Source organism: Corylus avellana, chromosome ca5, assembly GCF_901000735.1.
Source record: "Corylus avellana chromosome ca5, CavTom2PMs-1.0".
Lineage (NCBI taxonomy): Eukaryota > Viridiplantae > Streptophyta > Magnoliopsida > Fagales > Betulaceae > Corylus > Corylus avellana.
In genome coordinates, this window is record NC_081545.1 from 21929536 (window position 1) to 21952487 (window position 22952).

At 34.9% G+C, this 22952-nt stretch overlaps 2 protein-coding genes across 3 annotated transcripts; one reads left to right on the forward strand and one right to left on the reverse strand.

Moving 5' to 3' along the window:
• Positions 1-1221: 1221 nt before the first annotated feature.
• Positions 1222-2430, forward strand: LOC132181943 (uncharacterized). Its single transcript, XM_059595165.1, has 3 exons — positions 1222-1788; positions 1966-2016; positions 2161-2430. Exons 1-3 carry the CDS (start codon positions 1222-1224, stop codon positions 2428-2430), a joined length of 888 nt encoding a protein of 295 aa, XP_059451148.1.
• A 1409-nt stretch (positions 2431-3839) lies between these two features.
• LOC132180641 (gamma aminobutyrate transaminase 3, chloroplastic) lies at positions 3840-19699 on the reverse strand. Of its 2 annotated transcripts, XM_059593533.1 has the most exons (20): positions 19574-19699; positions 13847-13989; positions 13570-13654; positions 12845-12917; positions 11559-11656; positions 11230-11322; positions 9947-10020; positions 9819-9857; positions 9626-9714; positions 9462-9538; positions 9291-9365; positions 7046-7093; positions 6871-6954; positions 6696-6783; positions 6542-6620; positions 6043-6133; positions 5859-5937; positions 4880-4995; positions 4205-4317; positions 3840-4039 (listed from the first exon to the last, which is right to left on the reverse strand). In XM_059593533.1, the coding sequence occupies exons 1-19, from the start codon at positions 19613-19615 to the stop codon at positions 4243-4245; spliced, it is 1548 nt and encodes a 515-aa protein (XP_059449516.1). In that variant the 5' UTR covers positions 19616-19699; the 3' UTR covers positions 3840-4039; positions 4205-4242. The 2 variants fall into 2 exon arrangements, with proteins under 2 accessions (XP_059449516.1, XP_059449514.1); XM_059593531.1 differs by lacking the exon at positions 3840-4039 and having other exon boundaries at positions 4108-4317.
• Positions 19700-22952: the final 3253 nt, after the last annotated feature.

Consider the following 22952-nt stretch of genomic DNA (forward strand, 5'->3'; position numbering starts at 1 on the left):
ACAGATCATCTACAATTCACAGATGCAAAAGCAGCTAGAGTTAGGCAGCTTATTTCTGTTGCTATTTCCTCTGAACGTGCAGCTACCTTGGAGAAAGAGGTTTCTGAAGATGAAATAAGAGATACATTGTTTCATATGAAAGCCAATAAGGCCCCTAGTCCTGATGGGTTTTCTTCATATTTTTTTAAGTCTACTTGGTCTATTGTGGGTAAGGAGGTAGTGGCTGCTATTAAAGATTTCTTTACTTCTGGTTTATTGCTTAAGGAAGTGAATGCTACTATTCTTTCCTTGGTTCCTAAAAAGGTTAATCCTTCGGCCATGGGAGATTTTAGACCTATTGCTTGTTGTAATGTTATATATAAATGCATTACTAAAATTTTGTCTAACAGGATGTTGCCTTTTTTGGGTGATTTGGTGAGCATGAACCAATCTGCTTTCATTCCTTCTAGGAATATATCTGAGAATGTTTTGTTGGCTAAGGAACTTGTGAGGGGTTATCATAAGGAAAAAGGGAAACCTAGGTGTACTTTGAAAATAGACCTTATGGAGGCCTATGATTTGGTGAATTGGGATTTTATGCTTCATTGCCTTCACTGTTTTGGTTTTCCTAATAGATTTTTGAGCTGGATCAGGGTGTGTATTACATCTCCTAAATTTTCTGTTTGTGTCAATGGTACTTTGGTTGGCTATTTTGAAGGTAAAAAGGGACTGAGGCAGGGTGACCCTATTTCTCCTTACTTGTTTGTTCTTGCTATGGAGGTGTTCTCTCGGATTATGGCTGCACATACTGGTGGTAATGCTGGGTTTAAATTCCATCCTAAATATGAGAGAATGAAGCTTACTCATTTGTGTTTTGCAGATGATCTTTTGATTTTTTCAGAAGCTAGTTTGAGTTCTATTAAAGTTATCAAGGCTGCTCTTATTGAGTTTGAGAAGCTGTCTAGGTTGAAAGCTAATCCTTCTAAGAGTTCTCTTTATTGTTCTAGAGTTTCAGATAGAATGAGGCATATTCTATTGGATGATTTGATGATGAAGGAAGGTCATTTCCCTGTGAGGTATCTTGGGGTTCCTCTTATTTCGTCCAGACTTTTTGCAGCTGACTGTGGAGCTTTACTTAGCAAAATTTCTGGCCGTATAGATTCTTGGCTTTTCAAGAATCTTTCCTATGCAGGTAGGCTCCAGTTGATATCTTCTGTTCTTTACAGTTTACAAGTGTAATGGATGGGTATTTTCATTCTTCCTAAAAAGATTATTAGAGCTATTGAACAAAAGTTCAATAGATTTTTATGGAATGGGAATGAAGAAGGTGTAGCTAAAGCAAAGGTTTCTTGGTCTGATCTCTATTTTCCTAAAAAGGAGGGAGGTTTGGGTTTAAAGAAGCTTGATATTTGGAATCAAACTTCTATGCTTAGGCATATCTGGAGTATTTTTGCTAGGTCTGGTTCTATTTGGGTTGCCTGGTTTAGAGAAAATCTATTAAAAAGAAGGAGTTTTTGGAGTGTAGGTATTCCTCAGAATTGTTCATGGAGTTGGAGAAAAATTTTAAAGCTGAGATCTATTGCTAAAAGGTTCTTGAAGTTTGAAGTTGGGAATGGGGATAGCATTCATATGTGGCTGGATTTGTGGCATCCGGTAGGAGTTTTGATTGAGCAATATGGCTTCAGGGCCATTTATGATGCTCAAAGTAATATTAAAGCTAAGCTGTCTTCTGTCATTTGCAATGGAGATTGGTTCTGGAGACCAGCAAGATCAGAAGCTCTAGTTGATATTCAAGTTAGGCTTTCTGAAGTTTGTTAAGGCCAATTTGATAAGCCAGTTTGGACTGTTTCTAAAACGGGTGTCTATGTTAGTGCAGAGACTTGGAAAGCCCTTAGAAAGAAGAATGTAGAGGTTGTTTGGTGGAAGTTAGTTTGGTTTCCTCTTGCTATTCCTAAGCAGGCTTTTATTTTGTGGCTTGCTATGAAGGATAGGCTACTTACAGGGGAGAGGTTACTCAAATGGGGTTATAAGGGTGAGGTTCAATGTTGTTTCTGCCATTCTCAACTGGAAACTCGTGATCATATTTTCTTTGAATGCAGCTTTAGTTCGAGAGTTTGGAAATATTGCATGATTCGTTGTAGAATTGATATGCCTCCTGTGATTTGGGATGAACTTGTGCAGCTGGGTTGCAATAAGTGGGGAAATAACTCTCTTAAATGCTTGATATGTCAATTGGTTCTTGGTTCTGTTGTTTATAATCTCTGGCATACTAAAAATGAACTTAGACATGATGGTGTTCCAAAAACTGAAAAACAGTTATTGAAGCAGATTTTCTGGGAAATCAGGGCTAGAATTGCTATAAAAAGAGGTTTTCCTAGAACTAGGGAGAACCTTTTGTTGTGTTCATTGTGGAACTTGTCTTCTGCCATCCTCTGTAATGTTGGCTTGTAGTTTGTTTCTTGTTTTCAACATGTAAGGGTTGTAAGGGGCTGTTTTGGTGTTGAGTAGTTGTTTGGTTTGTAGGTTTTGTTTTCCCCTATTTTTTGCTTTGTAAGGGGTTGTATTTGTGTTTCAGTGATGCTCTATTTTGAGCTTTGGTTTTAATGAAATGCTTATTCATCAAAAAAAAAAAGAATTGCCCAGTTCGGAGTTGAAGTTGATGCGGTAAGAGACAACTAAGGGGTGCTTGTTTGCATACAGATGTCTAAGTCGTTATAAAGATTGTTAGAATACTTTGCATGTACTACGAATTTTTCTTATTGTTGATTCTCAAGGTTTAGTTTCCCCGAAGTGTTTTTACACATGATATGTTATTCAAAGAGTTTCTACTTCGCCAACAAAATTTGTTGCGTTGATGTGTGACTGGTTTTATGTTGGTTTGATATTTGCTTATTCTTCTATTGCATAATTGTGGGAGTACTGCATTGGGGTCTAAACAGCCATTTTGTCAATTGGTATCAAAGCAAAGTTATCTTTGACCTCTGTTGTCAATGGCACAGTCACATTTCATGCATATGCATTTTATCATATACAAGCTAAAAGGGAAACAAAATAAGGCTTTATATATATTAATCAAGAAAAGGAAATACTATATAAATAATTTTCACTCCATAATCGATCAAGAAGGCAAGAGCAATGGCGAGAAGAGTAGTAACATACAGAAGCACGAATTAGAAAAGGTAGTAATGGTGGACGCTTTCTCTAGCACATAGGTTTCATCTTACAATTCCTGGCTTAAAACTAAAAGCCAAAGTATTGAAAGGATTTCCTCCAATTTTTTCAACAAATTGTTGCCTTGCACATGTAAAAAAAGTCAATATATGACCCACCTACTCGAGTAAGTGGCCGAGCAGTTTTAATTGAGCAGATAGATCCTATATATACTCTCTGACAATATACTGTCGAAATTGCTAATTTTAAGCTACAAATTGCTAAAGATCTGAATCTCTCTTCACAAGCAACCCTTTTTGTAGGTTTTTTTTTAGCCTTCAGAAGTGGCCATTGGGCGGAGGCGAGTCTCTGGGAAAGCATGCAGTGGCCAAGGTTCTTTAACCATCCAAATCCCTTAAACAAATATTTGGGGAATAAACCCTAGCCCTATCCACCAAAATTACCACTAAACTTTGTTGGGCAGGGAGTGAAGCAATTACCAGTGCTTGATAACTTGTTTCTAGATTCAAATTCCACCATAATATCTTCAGCAAATTCATATTTAGGTTACGTTTAATACACGAAACTAATATTTCATTAGGAAAAATGAACGACTTTTATTAAAAATTGAAGGTGAAATAGAATAGCTTTTGAAGTAGTCATTCTCTCATAGGCCATGTGAATGGCTATTCTAAGTATTGGAGTATATGTATACTTTAACACAAGAGTATTTTATTCAACCTTCTTCCATTCTTAATACAGGCTACTCATTTTTCCTAATAGAATAACCATTTTGCATACCAAACATACCCTTATTCTCTAGGGTACCTTCTTGTATTGGAGATACTCTCTCTCTACATGTTATGATCACCATCTGCGCCACATGCTATGACATGATCTTCCCAGCAGCCTGATCAATCAACCATCTAAATTTGAAGAACCAAGTAAACCAAAAAAAAAAAAAAAGGCAGAGCAACGAAAGATAAACTCCCACTAGGCATAACAAATTTTAGATGATTTATCTAGGTACACCATATGTCCCACAAGTCACAATAGATAATAGATTTTGCTTTACATGAAACTAGAAGATCTTTCGCCATTATCATCCACAAACTATTTCTGCTGAGACTTGAGCTCCTTCACCCTCTCTTCAGTAGCCTTCAAAGCTTTCCCGTAAATGCTTATTAACTGAAAACAAAAGCAGTTCAGAACTTCAGAATTTGATTAACAAGAGAATCCAAACTTCCAATCATACTGGAAATTGTTAGAATTAACATTCACCATAATAAAGATGCACTTGGCAGTCTTTCAAGAAGAATAATTTGCACTAGCGGGTTAAACAATCTAAAAGAGACTTGATTCTTTTTTCTTTTTTCTTCTTTTTTTTTTCCCTCTTTTTTTTTTTTTTGTTTTGTGGCAATTTGACTGACCACCAATTTCTATCAAGTCTTCCTTCAGAAAATAGGATGTGTCTGCAGTAGAAATGCATAACAAAATACAGTTGTGTGGGAGAACTTTAGCAATCTAAGTAAATACTAAGTGATATCCTTGCAGAACAGAAAGAATATCCATCTCAGCATCACCAAACAGACTCCAATGGCCGCATGAGCTTGTTTTTCCTTCCAATGAACCCTAAACAATCCACTAGGCACTAGCAAGCTCTGTTCTCTCACAAAATCAATTTTAAATAAAACTGTCCTTAATCCTAATGGAGGATCTTAAGAAAATCAAGTATAGTTCACTACCCTACCTCATCAACTTCTTTGGGGGAGATGATAAATGGAGGAGACATCATTATATTATCTCCAGAAACACGTACTAACATTCCATGTTTCTCACACTGTGCTCCAAAATAAGCTCCTACCCCTGCAGTATACATCATCAAAAAGTATAATATCAGGGAGAATGAAAATAGCTTAGGAAACACAGAACAGAAGCATGCTTGGGAAACTCAACCGTATATGTAAACACCAATTGGGCCCTGAGGACCATCACACACACAAGCAATCACACAAGGAAAATTTTTTGTCAAATCTACAAGATGGTTCTGGCCTAGTTGATGATAGGAATAATATATAATTAGGGAAATATTGATAGGAAGTCCCTGTGCGTTTTGACATTGAGATCCCAATTTCTAATTTTACAAATTCGAGACACGAGTTTATGATTATTTTAAATCTGAGACCTCCTTACTTATTCGTCAAGTAGATAACAAAAATGATACGAAAATAAAATTATGCCTCCTATCAAAAAAAAAAAAAAAAAAAAAGAGATTGGGTCATGCCCAGATACCGTGGCTAGGTTGTACCCAACCATCGTCATGGGTGTATTGTACCCAATCACTACGGCTGGGTGATAGCTCGGCCATTGTGGCTAGGTCCACTGACACTCCTTTTTACCTATTTTCTTCTGTTTTTAGAAAAAATATATATATTTTATAAATAAAAAATGGGCATAATTGTCTTTTCATATCATTTTTGTTATTTATTTGACAGAAAACATGATCAGCTGTCTCAGAATTTAAAAATGATATAGTAAACATGGGTTTCAAGTACACAAAATTGGAAACTGGGATCTTAATGTCAAAAACATAAAAAGCACAAAGAGATTCTATCAAATTGCCCATATAATTATGCAGCTTTCGTCGAACCAATGTATCCCCACAAACACCAAATATACCCATATAGACTATAGTCAACTTTAAAAAACAAACTTAAGATGGAACTTGCCCCATCCAGCAGGAAATGGATCATTAGGTGACTTGTTATCCGTAAACTCTGTACCAAGTATCAATCCGGTTCCCCGTATCTGCAGAATCAGATGAGCAATACTAAATTTTTTTTTTTAAAAAAAAATGTCTCATAAATTCATGCATTGACCAAAATTTTAAAATACTTGAGAGACAATATGTACCTCCCCAATTATGGGACTATCTGAAAATGCTTTTACACCATCTTGAAACTTTGGGGAAATGCTGTTTACTTTCTCAACAATATTTCTTTCCCTACAAAAGAAGTTAGATATCTTTCACTGACTACTAAATGTAATATATAATCTTTGTGGTCGGGATGTTGACCCATGTGGAACATTGAGCTGTATATATGAAAGTACATGTCAGTTGCATATCTGCCATTAGATTACTCAGCCATCTTCGAGGATTTCCCAATGCAGTATACTTAAACTGAATGAAGAGGTAAACCCTTAAACAGGTAAAAATGGATGATCAATAATCATCAAACATCTTAATCTTTTGATTTTAAATGTCTTCCAGGATTGACCCAGATGTTGGTCATTATACTCGGCACAAAATCAATGTTTCTGAGAAAAATGATATTTTTTATGTTTGAATAATTAAGTCTATAAATGCAATTCTACTCTTAGATTTTCCAGATATGAAAGGAGAGGAACAAACTTGTAGATCTTCAGTGCTTCAATTGCAACTGCACAGGATACAGGGTGTCCAGAATATGTAAATCCATGAGAAAAAACACCTGGGACAAAGCAAATCTGGTTAAATTCTAAATAATCATTAACTTGAGTCGCTTACTCAGGAGGGTTCAACATACCAAGTTCGTTGCTTTGAGAAGATATGACTTCTGATACTTCAGCGCTCACAAGTACAGCTCCAATGGGCATATAGGCCGAAGAAAGGGCCTGGAAAATTCAAAACATGACATGCAAGAACACAATTTGTATCAGGATATGAGGTCTATGCTGAGTTTAAGTATATTCCAACTTTACCTTTGCTACAGATACAAGGTCTGGTTTTATGTTGTACTTGTCACACCCATACATTGTGCCTAGCCTTCCAAATGCACAAATTACCTAAGATACAAAGAAAGCTAGCCTCTTATTTAGGATACAAATAATGACAACTGCAAATAAATGGAAAATACTACCAGGAGAGAGTTAGTACCTCATCCGCAATAAAAAGAATGTCATATTTATTCACAACAGCTTGAATCTGCATCAAATAGAAAACGTTAAATTATTAATGTGTCTTTCTCCTCTCCCCCCCCCCCCCTCTTTTGGGGGGTGTAGAGAGAGAGAGAAAGAGACAGATGACTATTTAATAGTTCACATCATAATAGTCAGTCAAAACCCATAGGTGGCATATAACATCACTAAATAGCTGGAATGCCAAATAATTTAAGCACAGACCATAACATAATAAATATTTCAAGACTGATATGTCATTTAAATATTGCAAGTAGAAATCAAATGGGTGATCTTGTGTGTGCATAATGCACCCACAGAAATCAAACACTTCAATAAGGGTTCTGATGTAATGAAGGTATAGATTGATCTACTTTATGACAGGATGAAATCCTTTTTTTTTTTTTCTGACATTAATTGAAACCACATGGCAAAGCTCGCATATTTCAAGGACCTGCATCCTACATGAACCTGTTCACATGGTCATGTCACTGGAATCCACCAAAGCCCATTCGCCCAGCAAGAGGAAGAGAAAGACCCAAGAGAGAGAATTAGTTAGAATCTATCCTGGCATGCTCTAAAACTACAGTACCAATTTCTCCTGACATATTACTAATTTTCCTGGCGTGAATCTACCCAAGGGAGAGTAGATGCCACAAGGGAAAATTCAAAGTCAGAAATAGTGCAATGTAAAAACTTATATACCAAAGACTTGCTATCGCTCTATCTATAGTGAGCCATAGAACTCGATTAGGTTGATACCCAGGGATTGAATCTTTCAATGCATTCCCCTGCTTCTTGGTTGACCAGGTCAGTCATCGGAATTCCCCCTATAGTACCATTCGCTTTAGGTACATCATATTTTAGGCTTGTTCTAATACGCAACGGCTGTCTAAAGCTCAATCCATTACTTCATTACTAACATGCAACAGCCTGTGATGAAACTCCCATTGCTTTTTGTCTGCTATTTGAAGAATTTCCTTCATAATTAAGAGCATCCTTTAAGTGAGTAGGGGTCCACCGCAACAGAGGTAGTGACGTACCCAATGTATTCCCTGCCTAGCCTGGAATCATAAATAATCCTTTCCATGCACGGAGGGCTACCAGCAACATCCCTCCCCTGAAAGCTGGATAGAAGCTGAATCCAAGATTTCAACTTCACTAGTTGAGTAAAAAGATAAACCACTAGTGCCACTACCGTTTCCTTTATAGGACTGCTCCCCTGGTATCAACCATTCTTTCTCTTCGATTAGGGAGTAGGTCACCTTCCCTTCTCTTGGCCGTACTGGTATATTATACAAATTATCTCTAGTTGGTCCTTCCGTGAGTATCCTTCCCATGCCCTCATCTAGTGCCCAGTCTCATGCCTCTTGTGATGGTGCTATAACCCATTTTTTCAGATCAGAAAGTACCCTAATGAAATGGAAAACCAATTCAGGGAATTTATGGAACAACTCTCTCTAAGAGCACTCTATTTCCCAGTTGAACCCTACATTGTGTGTGCAGCACCAATGTGTTAGTGAGAAGCTAAGTTCCGCTTTCAGCCTGACAATTGGGTAAGAGAACTTGCCCTAAATCAGTTACATCCGAGCATTCTGTAACAGGAAGAGTTTTTTTAAGTAATTGAAATATCATTAAAAGTGCAATAACAGGAAAACTATTTGCAGAAAGGTTCCACGAATCATCTGATATTCATAGAAAGTTGTCGTTAAGAACCTGGTCACTAGTTCAACCCTGGGGTTTAATTTTATTAACTTCAGCTAGAAACATAAATAGAAGAAGTTTCTTACGACTATCATGCCCTTCTTGGCTGCTGTTAAGGAAAGCTAACGGAAAGACTTATCAAGGTTCCAGATTATACAAACTTTTCTCAACTCAACTCATACAAATGCATACGAGTTGATAAAATTGAAGAAACACAATGACTAAGTTGAGTTGACTTCATGGACAAATCAGCTGGTGGGGCTGGCTCAGGTCCAATAACCAAGGTTGCATGTAATGATGGGTTACCTAAGTATATCATTCAGAAACGATAAGTTCTTGTCATTTTATATACTGGTAGGATTCAACTTCAAATGTATTGATATTAATCGGGGCAAGGCATTCAAGCATTATTTATGTGCATTTAACATATTTTTGCATAGCACAACAAATGATCTAGTTACTATCGGGCTTGAAAGTTAGAGCCTGACATATGTCCGCATCACATGATACAAGCAACTTACCTTTTCAAAATAAGTTGCAGGGGGAGGTATCACACCTCCTGCCCCCATGACAGGTTCAGCAATGAATGCAGCAATCTGAAATAACCAATAATAATGGTCAGCAACAACATCAACCTTTTACCGTGACTGAAAATTTTCCTAAACAAGTTGTATGATATAAGAATAAATTACTGTCTCTGGTCCTTCTTTCTGGATAAGATTCTCCAAATTAGTTGCTAATCTGGTTGAGAATTCCTCTTCCGTTTCACCTGGCACACGCATTTTTATTCCTAATGTTTAACAATACCAAAATTTCTAACAAAAAATCTCAGGCATTAGACCAGTTAGAAGACAACCTGGAAGATGAAAGCGCCAGTAATGAGGGCAGTCAGTATGCAATACAAATGGAGCTGGCAAATCAAATTTTTGATGCAAAGCTGGAAGGCTGTGATAAAAATCTTCCGGTCAATGCAAAAAAAAAAAAAAAAGGATTTACAAGAGTGCTAAAATGTCTCAAACCAAATAAGGTTTGCTATATGTTAAGCCTACCCAGAAAGACTAGCAGCTATCAAAGTTGAACCATGATACCTGTCGGAATGCATAAAAGTGTAAGCTATTTGGGGGGGCACAGTCAAGAGAATATAAAGAAAAACCCATCAATTGAGTTTTGAACATACGATTTTGCTCGAGCTATAAATTTCTTTTTATTTGGTCTTCCAAGTGCATTATTATAATACCAAACGAGCTTCACCTGCAAGAAAATAATTCGAGAAGTTACAGAGACATTATTCCTTAAATTTAAACACTGAGTGCTTGAACATGACATTGGCTTAAAATCCAAAGTGGTGCAAGGATTTATTTACGATGTAATCTCATAAACATTCACCAATAGATGTTCTAAAACTCTTTAAATGGTCCTCAAAATTATGTTATCTGACATATCACCAAAAATATGTTTTCAAGTTGTATCATGTCATCTCATTGACCTTGGAGAAACAGAGCAATTCTTAGTTTTAGGTTTTCTTCCGGCCCCTTGGTGGGGAGGGTGTTACAAATACTTGTGATATATCTAAATGAACTATATTCTTGTTAGTTCCCAATATGGAAATGAACCATGTTAATCAAGGGCTAGTATTGTGTATGCACTTGTGAGGTTTGTGTCCCACATTGAAAAAATATTAAAAAAAAAAGGTGGTTAATATAAGTGAACCCAAACCCATTATTAGCTAAGACTTTTGAGCTACAAGTGGTGTCCTAATATGTATATTAATTTATTCTTATTTGATTCCATTGGTGTCTTTCTCCCTAACAATTAGTATCAGAGCTCATGATTTGCTTACGTTGCTGCTGATATGAGTGTCTTAGTTCGACGCATTTGGGTAGACTCCAATAAAAAATGTCGTTTCTCTTGGAGTACGCATGACACTCTCATGCGAGGGAGAGTTGACTCAATGTGGAATAGACTCACAATTGAGGGATAGATTTGTTGTGTATGCAATTGAGGTTTGTGTTTTGGGAAAATATACAGAAAAATAGTGGTTAATATATATAAGTGGACCCAAGCCCATTAACTTAGGCTTTTGGACTAGAAGTAATCCTAGTATGTATATTAATTTACTCTTATTTGACTCTCTAGGTGTCTCTCTCCCTAACAGCTAGTATGTTGAAATTGAACCATGTTATGATAGAATTATTTTTTTTTTATTTTTTTTTTTTTTTTATAACGTAGGAGAACTTTACTCAGATTAATTGCACGCGCAAACGCATACTGTACAACAATCCTCACCGTTAATCAAACTCTTACGGGTAACGGACCCCACCCGCCAGAACCAATTACCAGGTAATTCAGGAGCTTTCACCCCTGACGGGCTAAGCAGTTTATCCTCATGCCCAGGAGGCATGATAGAATTAATATAAACTCAAAAAGATCAAGAAAATTGTCAAAAAAGAAAAAAAAAACCTGAGTATCATTGGCTTCTGATCCACTATTTACAAAAAAGGCTTTTGCCATTTTCCTCGCTGTAAAACTTTCTAAAAGTTCCTTTGCCAGATCCTGTAAGAATGAAAGAATAATTCGATATTAGTAACCAAATAAAAGAAGAAACCTCTCATTCACATTGTTAATTTGTAAGCAGAAAGAGAAGCACAATGTTTCCGAATGGTAAAAAGTCAAGCAGAGTAATAAGTTTTATAGAGAGAACATATTATTACAGAAAAGTAACAGTGACAAATGAAAATGAAATCCAAGATTATGAATACAATTAGAAATTTGAGCGAGTACATAAATACCAGAGAAGGTTTTGTAGTACGGTTCCAAAAGGAGTGATAGAACGGCAACTTATTCAACTGTTCAGTTGCAGCAGCAACAAGTCGAGGTTCATTTCCCCCTGCAAATATTCAATGTTACATAAGTAATTGAAACCCAAATTTTGAATCAAAGTACTTTTAAAGCAAGTCGATAGAATTAGGAATACAAATGAGAAGAGTGCACATCTTATTGTAAGAATCAAGAGAGCCGTTGGATATGTATCACAAATATCAGAACTTACAGTGTGAGACCCTGGCATTTTCTCTTTTCCAGAGGGCGTAGGGGAGGACATCATGAAACAAAAACTATTACTAGAGTTCTCCAACTTATACAATAATATCTGTGCAACTTAATTGGTTAAGCAATTTAAGAATTAATAACCATCCAATGAAATTTTTGTCTACCAATGGTACACCAAAATTACTGCTTAAAATTTATGTCATATGTGACATTTAACTTCACTTATGACTTAAGGCAGAAACGTATTTATTTTCTTTTTATTTACTAAAGCAACCCTAGAGTGAGGCTCAGCAAAGTTATTAGCACATGGGGATTCTGATGGAAGTAAAGGGAAGGACAACAATGAAGGTATCTGAGTGGTAAGAAACTAGCAAAAGTTCACTTGAACTATAGTAAAGATTTGCAAGAGTTAACTATGATAAGAATATGCAAATGTAAGAGAAATGGGGTTAATCTACTTTCAGCCTTCATTCCATTCTTCCAAATATATAGGAATGGTGGTTACACAATACAGCTCATGAATCAGCTAGTGGGGACACCTCACCTACAAGTTTTAAAAACTTCTAGAAGGAAACTCCTATAATATATGCTCCACTTGGAATAAACAAACAAACAAACTCTAATACTCCCCCCTCAAGCTGGAACAATTTGGAACACACAAAAAGACATACTTTATAAAAAAAAAAAAATTAACAAGAAAATGGACTAAACCAAACATAAACAAGCTAAAAATCAACTAAAATGCCAACACCGACGAAATTTCACCGAAAACTTCAACTCTGGTTGAAACCTTGCCGGAAAACAAACAGTGCTGGCCGAATCCTTGCCAGCAACACAAGCACCAATCAAAAACTCGCCGGAAAACACCAACACTATCGCATTGCTTCAATTGAAAGTTTGTAGGGGATATTGCAAATTGCCTGGTAATTTGAGAGGAGTATGTGTACTTTTTCCAAAAAAAAAATATAAATGCAAGCAACACACTTAAGCTGAGAGAGAGGGATAAACAATACATCACATTATGTACCTAAAGCTGTGCACCATAGACCAGCAAGAGCATCAAGATATTTTTTCCCATTGATATCATATACATAGCAACCCTGAAACCACAAATCAAGTTAATCATATAAATGAGGAATGACTCGTGGCTTTTGTATGCATGTAACTAGGGGGTTCTCACGAGAAGAATAACTCGACATTTTTTTTTAAGTTTAAGTAATATAACAATATTGGAAAGCGCCAAGAAGGGGGTGCCATCCATGTGCATGGGAAGTATACAATAGGCAACACCCCAAACAAGAAAGAAAGAAAAATAAAGTGGAATATAAATCTGGTCCTAAGTTTTAAACATCAATATAATCTACAAAACATCCCAAGATACTAGAAGGATGAACCAAAACCCATTTATACAAAGTTCTGACAAAACTTAGTTTGATCATGCCAATTGACTTCTATTTCCCTCCGGAGGCCCTACTGCTTCTCTCCTACCAAATGCAGCACATAAGACAAGAAAGGATTGCTCTCCATGCCGCTAGGGTTACCCCCACCATTTTCAATCCCCAAGCAACTAACCATTAAACAATAGAGATGGATATGACCAATGCACTCCAACAGTGAAAAGACCAATGGCCAAAGTTCATAAGCACCAGAATAATGGAGAAGCAAATAATTCATTGATTCGGTCCTTTTAAAATATGATGAACCAACTATGAATCCAGTTCTTATTATGCTTAAGCACATTATTGGGAATACCTCAGACTTTTCTATAACCAAAGGATGCAAATCAGCAGACTGCCACCCAGCTGTGAATGGTGCAAGCATATCATGCCCCTTAAACCTGAGATAATTAAGATTTACTGCCTAAGTACATGTCAGATTGAAATCTTAGGTGCGCACATGTGCACAATGAGCTACTCTCTACAAACACATTGGACAAGTAAAGATACATGCTCATGTACAAAATTGCACATGTTAGAGAGGTAGAGAGAGAGAGATTTGAAGTGCAAGTTAACACAGAAACACCATGTACCCTTGATTATGTTTCAAATCAGCTGTTGACTCTTCCTTTTGCAAAGATGCCCCTGTACTACTTAATCTGGCCAGCACCGGAACTGGAAATAGACGCTCCTGCAAACTTGTGGAAGCAGAAACATGTTTTACATACGAACCAAGCTGTAAACATAAACAAATAACTGTCAGTTAAAAAGAGAAAGCGTGGATGGCTAGCGATTAAGCATAAGAACTAGACAAAACATTCAAGTGACATCTGGTGAATGAAGTATTTGACTCTAACTAGAGAGAGTAGACAACATCACACGCAATAGTGCAAGACAATTCAGAATCATATTTCTTTTTTTGATAAGTACAATTCAGAATCATATTTCACAGTCCTGAAATTTGTAATACACCTGTAACTGTGATAATGGATACACACTATTCTCAACAACCTCGTTTAAACTGATTATATTCACATTCAAAATCTGTCTTCTGTCTAATAACTAAAGATAGCAGACAACATCACATACACTAGCACAAGAAAAATCAGCGCCATACAATAGTGAACTGCAATCTCACTACACGACCAAGTGAGATAACGGTACATATTATCTTCAATGGCTCCATTCAAACCGATACTATTCTCCTTCAAATTCTATCTAATACACATTGAAGGCCTTCAATCTCCACAAAAATTTCCAAATGCACCATAGGACTATTTAATGGATGAAGTTAACCATAATATTTTTGCAGACACATTTATCCACATATAGTACATATCTTTCAAAATATATGATTATCCTAAGTTAACAAAACAATGGAAAGGTCAATTCTGCATTAATCGGGTAACTGCCCTATGGAGTTTCTATGATTTATGTTAGCCTAGGACTGGAACAGGTCTCAGGACAGTAAGTTAAGTGAAATCTATAGAAACCATATTAAGCAACCAATAGTTTAAACTTAACTTTGATTTGAAAGGTCAGTCACTTTGAAAGTTGAATTGATCCAGTTAACCTATTTAAGTCTAAAACTACACCTCGGTTAACCCAATTTAAGGGAGAATTTTTCAAATAGATTGCATCCAATAGTAAAGCAATAACTATTACACTATATTTAATAAACTGTAGGAAGAAAATAAAGATCAGGTCTCACCACACATCTCACCAACACATTACTATTAGCTGTTTTCCAATAAGTAACATATATGCAAAATATGAGTGATACTACCAAAGAATTAAGCATGCATCAAACTTGGTACTATTTCCTTTCAGGAAGTTCTTCATCATTAATCAGACCACCTGTCTAATGAATCCCCAATAGGCGGTTTAGAGGTTGGCTGGACATGCACTAAAAAGATGGGTAATGACACTAATGTTTTATAGTTGAAGACATTAATTAAGTTTCAATGAATGTAAGAAAATCCACATATTTTGCTGCCTTCATTTTGACTTAAATCATCAAAGCTTCTAATATTGACAAGTAAGAAGCATGTGCACTCACACGTGACAGGAAAACTATTAATGAAACTACATGAGGAGATTAATATTAACAATTTAACTCTTGTATACTCCCTGTGTACTTGGGTTGTGCCCCTCTGCGCTCTTTTAATGCATTATTATTTATCAAAAAAAAATATTAACAATTTAACAAATAAAGCCTTACTTATTCTAGGTAAACATCATGGGCTAATCTAGGTAAGACACATAATAGAATCGAAAACTATTTGTTTACAATTTAAGTTAGAAAATCAATCTGACGAAAAAAAAAAAAAGCTACAGAACAATAATCTATGGCTATTATTTCTAACCTTTTTTTTTTCTTTGATAAGTAAAGAAAAAACATGATATGAAATATATGATTATAGATGCTAAAAGCATTGCAAAAGTTACACTTCATTTTGGGCATATTTAAATGGCTGTAAAAGTCAAAATCTGCATGGAATGAGCTAATATAATCAACAAGTCAAGTTCAAGATCATTTTCTGTTGCCTAAGAAGTTTACCAATAATTTCAGAAGTAGCATTGCGAAACGGACAAAAAAAAAATTACACGGTTGCATGTATAGTTTGTTACTGTACCAAAACTTATATCTTGAAGAGATTAAAATCTATTTTTTTCTCCTTTTGTGCTAAATACTAACAAAATTTTCATATATCATGTGTCTAAAACATATTCCAAACTTTTTTTTTTTTGTTAAATAATTCATCTCTTATCTAGATTTGTTTAGTATTGCTCAGAGGAAAGATGTGTGGGTGGCGGGTAACAAGCAGGTTAAAGAAGGAATTATTCAGTGGAATGTCATTTTTACTAGACCAAATCAAGATTGGGAGGTGGAGGTAGCAGTATCTTTCTTTGAAAGGTTGTATTCTTTCAAACTAAGACAAGGAGAGGAGGATAGAATGGGATGGAATTCTTCCGGAGCAAGTTTGAAGTGAAATCGTTTTATCAAGTGTTAACCAGCCAGAAAGAATCCAATTTTCCTTGGAAAAGTATATAGAGAGTTAAGGCTCCTTCGCGTGTGGCGCTTTTTGTGTGGATAGCAGCATTAAGAAAAATATTGACGCTCGATAATTTGAGAAAGAGGAATGTTGTGGTAATTGAGTGGTATTGTATGTGCAAGAAGAGTAGGGAGCCCATTGATCATTTACTGATTCATTGTGAACTAGCAAGGGAATTATGGAGCTTCGTCCTTCATCTGTTTGGTATAAAGTAGGTTATACCAGAAGGGTCATCAAATTGAAGGTCAGTTGGGGGGGACAAGTCAGGTGTGGTATAGCTATGGTCTATGGAAGCATGCAGGTTGGCTCTATTATGTTTAATGTGATGTCTTTGGCAAGAGAGGAATGCTCGAAGCTTTGAAGATGTAAGGACTTCGGTGATAGAGTTTCAGAAGATTATGTTCAACACTTTATACTCTTGGATATCTACACATCATAGTTCGCTTGTTTCTAGTTTTGCAAATTTTTTGAATTTGTGTTCTTTTTCTTTAGATTAAGGATTCTCTTGTAAACTCCCTGTGTACTAGGGTTTCGCATTTTTGCGTTTTATTAATGATAATGAAATCACTTATAAAAAAAATTAAAAAAAATTCAATCCATTGATATGTGAAGAGATGTGCAACCCTAGTACATATAAAGTATACAAAGAGAGTCCCCCTTAAATGCTAAAAGAACAAAAACCGACAAATTCAGAAAAATTAGAAGAGAGAAATATTATACGCCCCTTTCCAATTAAAAATCAATTTGACCAAGATGTTCATGAGCCCTTCCTTCCTATTCGCACGATCTTCAAAATATCTTGTATTCCACTCTCGCCACACACTCCATATTGAGCACAATGGGGCTATTCTCCACACATCTAGAACTGAACGACTACCCACCTGACCTTGCCAATAATCTATCAACTCAATCACCCTTACATGCATAACCCATTGTACCCCGAAGAGGATAAAGATCGCACTTCATAATTCTCTTACCACTTCACAATGGATAAAACGATGATCAATAGATTCTCCACTCCTCTTACACATTCAACACCATTCCACCACTATCACTCTCCTCTCTCTCATATTATCCAACGTCAAAACTCTTACCAAGAGCTGCTGCCCACACACAAAAAAAAAAAAAAAAAAAAAGAACTCACTAGCAAAGGGTTAATTTCCAAATACTCCTCCAAGGAAAAGAAGGTCCCCCCGAAGTAGATAACTGATGAAAAATTGACCTCACCTCAAACCTCTTCCTCTTTGAAGGAATCCACCAAATACAATCCTCACTACCTCTCAAATATTTTTGAGAATCAAGCAAACAATTTATACACATTCTAGACAATTACCGGATACATATTATATTGAATTTTTCAATAAAACCATACATGTAGTTACTGATTTGATTGAATTGCATAAAGTTCATGTAAAACTTTTTAGAACTCATGATTGACCTATTTAATTCAGATTATGGGCCCCAAGAGGCCTTTTCACCTAATTGGGCCAAACTAGTTAAGTGTGTAGTCATGCCCAATTAAGAGTCTCTTTGGAATTGCATTAAAGAGCTTAAAAAGTAATTTTAGTACATAAAAAGCTGTGCAAAGCAATAATGGGTCCGCTTGGTAAAAAACTCAAAAAGTATTTCTTTGACTTTTTTTATCTAGAAAAGGCCAAAACGCTCTATTGGGAATTTCTTGAAAATGAAGCTTTAAAAAAAAAAAAAACTCTTTTTTGATATAAAAGCTCTATGTCCCAACACAATCCCAAACAAACTCTAAGCGTTTTTGGGCTTTAAACTTTAGAAACTAGTTAAGAGAAAGTCATGATGGGCTAATCTAAGTGATTCCCCAATTTAAAAGGCTTGGAAATAAATTCAAGAATTTTTGTAACTTTTGGAATCTTTTAAAATAAAAATATGCAAAAAATCATTTTTTTAGAAGAATGTTTTAAAAATCTAGAAAGCTCAAAATAAATTATTTTGACAAAAATAATATTTATTTAAATGAGATAAATTATTTTCGAAATTATTTCTAAAAAGAAAACGGGTTTGATCGGAATTAAACCGTAAGCCTATTTCTATACAAGGAAGAATTTTATTAGGGAAAAAAGCCAAGAGAGGTCTTAGATTAGGGCCAACTTCTAACTAGGGTATGAGTTGTTTAGACTTAGAAAGATAGAGTTAACATCTCGGAACTTGTGACTTTGGTTCTTAGAAGTTGGTTGGTCTACTAGCAGCTACGAGGTAAGTAATATCCATTACACCTTCTATGCAAGTGTTTTATGGCATGATCTTATGTTATGATGATCAATATTTTTTAATTGATTATAATTCATGTACCACATGTTATGATTTTATTTCATGAAAAGTTTCATTAAAGTTCAAATGTTATAACATCACTCAAATACATGCTTTAATCCAAAAGGTGGATCGTACAACCCAAGCATGCAGGGGGGGTAACGGTATGTGTAGGCCATAGTAAGAGAAGAAAGAAAGTTTCTTAAGTTCAAATTTTCCGATGATAGGAGCTTTTAAAGTTTCCTTTTATGACGAGTAAATGTTTTTAAGAATTCGTTTTGAAGGAAAATTGTTTCAACCAACCAATTTTAAATCGGTTGGGAATATTGTTTTTATGTTTTCAGGCGAGCATGAGATGCAATAGAAGACTGGGAAAGCAAGTTAGATGGGGGAATAAGTCATGACATGACAAGTTTATCTATTTTAAATAAAAAGGTGCAGAATGTACAGCAAATGGTATCTCCTTCTCCCACAAACAAGGAGATAACGAGCTCAAATGTTCAATACCATACAGATGAGAGAAGAGTCCTATAAAACAGAGCTAGACGGACATAATTCTCATTTCTCAGAAACCAAACAGAGTCCTATAACAATATACAGACACAGACTACAGCTGGTGACCTGGAAGCTACGAAAGAAAATCACAGATTCAAGAAATCAAAAATACAATCCTGACAAGAAATGAGCGAAGTCGTAGACAATAATCCCATAAATCAAGAAATACAAATCCTCCAGAAATCAGACAGGGCATGAAAACAGCATACAATGAAGAAAACCCATTTGGCTAGCAGACCTCTTTGTCTCTTCCAACAAAGCGATTGAAGAAAAAAGATGAAAATCTTCAAACAGAATCGTGAGAACCAAACATGATGAACCAAGCAAGAACTGGTCCCCCAAATCAACCAACAAAAAAAATACACACGAAAAAGATAATTTAAAGATTTTATTCATCCAAAAAAAAAAATTGAATTGAAGATTTCATACCCGGACTCTGAGAGTGGAGCGAAGGAGGTGGTTGATGCCCATATTTCCTGCAATCTGCAACGAAACAATGCAAGAAAAAAAAGGAGTTTCTTCTGTTGCAACTCTAAGTGACTGTGGAAACAATCTGCCCTGAATTTAATAATTGGAAATTATTGACTCAGTGGACCAACCTGTCCAACAGTCTATTACCATATTAACCACTTCGTCTCCTATAATCTCCGAAACTACCATTGCTGTCCAATCATGAATCACATGCTGGTGATGCTTTTGGTTGGAAGGATAAAAATATGACAAAGTTTTTTGAGAAATTGAGTTTGAAAAATTTCATTCAACCTAATTTATAAAAGTGATATATGTTTTTTAAATATGTGAGATGCACATATTTTTTTAATAGTAGAAATAAAGTTGAAATAAATTTTATTAAAAATTCATGTACATTCATAACTTAAACACACAATTTTGGCTCAACTTTTTTTTTAATGTGGTCATTTTTTAAAAAAATAAAATTAAAATTAAAAAAAAAATTTCTGAAGTAATAACATCCTGTGTGGCCCTTTTTTTTATTTGGTATTCTTTTTTAAAAAATCGTCTTTTTCTTTAGAATAATGACCATTTAAAAAAAAAATACCATTTTTCTGAAGACAAAAAATGCCATTTTTTACAAAAAGTGAATGTAATGTTACATTAATATTGTGAGATAATATTGATGACGAGGTGAAATGGTTTGCCAAACACAATCCGGATTGTGTTTGGCAAACCATTTCACCTCGTTGTAAAGAACTTGCTTTGCTGTCTTCACCTTCGATAAGCATTGGTTGACTAATGACGACAAGAGTGCTCATTTAGGATATTTTTTTGTTTTCCAATACCTTTTAGCTTAGGTTGTGTTTGGCAAACCATTTCACCTAGTCGTAAAGAATTTGCTGTCTTGTCTTCACCTTCGATAAGCACTGGTTGACTAATGACTCCAAGAGTACTCATTTAGGATCATTTTTTGTTTTCCAATACCTTTTAGTCATTAGTCAACCAATGCTTATCGAAGGTGAAGACAAGAACCTAAAAGGTATTGGAAAACAAAAAAATGATGCTAAATGACTAGTCTTTGTATTCATTAGTCAACCAGTGCTTATCGAAGGCGAAGACAAGACAGCAAAGCAAATTCTTTACGACTAGGTGAAATGGTTTGCCAAACACAACCTGAGCTAAAAGGTATTAGAAAACAAAAAATGATCCTAAATGAGCACTCTTGTAGTCATTAATCAGCCAGGACTTATCGAAGGTGAAGACAAGACAGGCAAAGCAAATTCTTTTGTCAAGCGTGATCCCGCCAAATCAGCAAGATATGGAGAGCCAATCAAATCTTGACAGCAACTGCAAGTCAGCAACTACGGACGGAGCCAGACATTTTTATAGCAAAGGGCCAAATAAAAAATATTTTAAAATAGAGGGATGAAGTGTGAATAAAATATAAATTATGTTTAGAGACTAAATTAAGGGAAAATTATGTTTTACCCTCTAAAGTTTGAAACAATTTTCAATTTGATCTTTAATGTTTTAATTTTTGTAATACACTTCAAAACTTTCAAATTTTTGCAATTCGACCAATTTTATCCTAAAATCTTCATATTGCCCTTATTTTTTTTTTATCTTTTATAAAAATAAATAAAAATTTGAGGGTGCAAAATGATAAGATGGCCAAAGGAGCCACCCTGATTTTTTTTAAAAAAAAAATTATAAAAATTAAAAAATTAAGGGCAATATGAAAAGTTTGGGATAAAATTAGTCAAATTGCAAAAATTTGAAAGTTCTAGAGGTGCATTGCAAAAATTAAAATATTAAAGATCAAATTAAAAATCGTCTCAAACTTTAAGGAGTAAAGTATACTTTTCTCCAAAATTAATGTATAAAAAATTAATTTTACAATATAAAAATTGCTGCAGGATGCTTTTGACATTTTGTTATGTGGTTCTAGAGTCGTGATTCACACAATGCCGGCGCACGCCAAATAATTTTTTTTTTAATATTTTAATATTAAAAAAAAAATTTACCTAACGTTCATAAACTGTTCATACAAACCTAGCGTTGTGTTTATTATTACTGGTAGTTCTGTAGGTGGGTTCTGGTATGGTTTTCATTCAGGTTTGTACTTTGTGGTATCTTTTTTGTTTGTGTTTCAGGTTTTTTGCTTTGCTGAAGTGACAATTTTCAAATCAAATATCTATTAAAATAAAATCCAATTTTCTTTTAGATTCTAAAAGTCATTTATAATTGAACATGTCAAAATTCTCCAATTAGTTGTCAAATCATCTACGATTTAATACTGCCTACTGCCCTTTTTTTCAACTGGCATTGTACTTCCTTCAAAGTGTTAATAAAATCTTATCGAAAAAATATTTGGTATTGCTGTCCGTATCTTTCTGTCTCTCACCACCCAAACAAAGACAACCCAAGAGGAAAAATCCAAAATAATATCAAAATTAAAAGAGATTTATTTACCCAAGTCTTCCGCAGCACTAATAAAGACAAAAAATGAACTGAAAGATATTCAGTTAGTCACTTATTTTCTACTCAAAAACTAAAAGATAAAAATATTTTTCAAATATATAAAACAAAATAAATGAGAAGATCATGTTCCGAGAAAAATATAAACGACAATGAGAGAAATAAGCTTAAACAATGGAAAAATATAAATGAGAATGAGAGAAATAAGCTTAAACAATGGAATAGCAAAAGTTTTTTCTTCTCCATATTTGAGGAGAGAGTATGACAAAAAAGAAAATGGCTAAAGAATAGGGAGCTTGGTAGAGTTTTGGTAAGTTTTCTCCAAATTTTGGCTAAAATGCTCTTTAGTTAAGGGCCTGTTTGGAGTGTGATTTCAATAAGTGCGATTTTAAAAATTGCGTTTTTAAAAATTACATTTTTAAAATCGCTACTTTTTAAAATGGTATAGACGTTTGGTAAAACATACTAAAAAGTACTTTTTTTATCAATTGAGTGTTTGGATAACATTAGCATATAATTGCGGTTTCATGACCAAATTACCAATAAAGATGAACAAGATAGAGAGGATGAAGAAAAAAAAAAAAGAGAAAATAAGCGTTTTAATATATTTTAGGTGGGTATTCTTGGTATTTTTTTCATTTCTGTTCTAAAAAATGTAACTATTGTCCCAAATATCTTTTTAATAGAAATCGTGATTTTATTTTAAATTCGCATTTTTTCAAACAAGCACCCTCTAATCAGCTTATGGAAATCGCAGATTTTTTTGCGATTTTAAAATTTGCGTTTTTAAAATCGCAATCCCAAACACCAGAAAGTTGCGATTTGGTTTAAAATCGCAGATTATTTTTTGAAAAACGCACTCCCAAACGCACCCTAA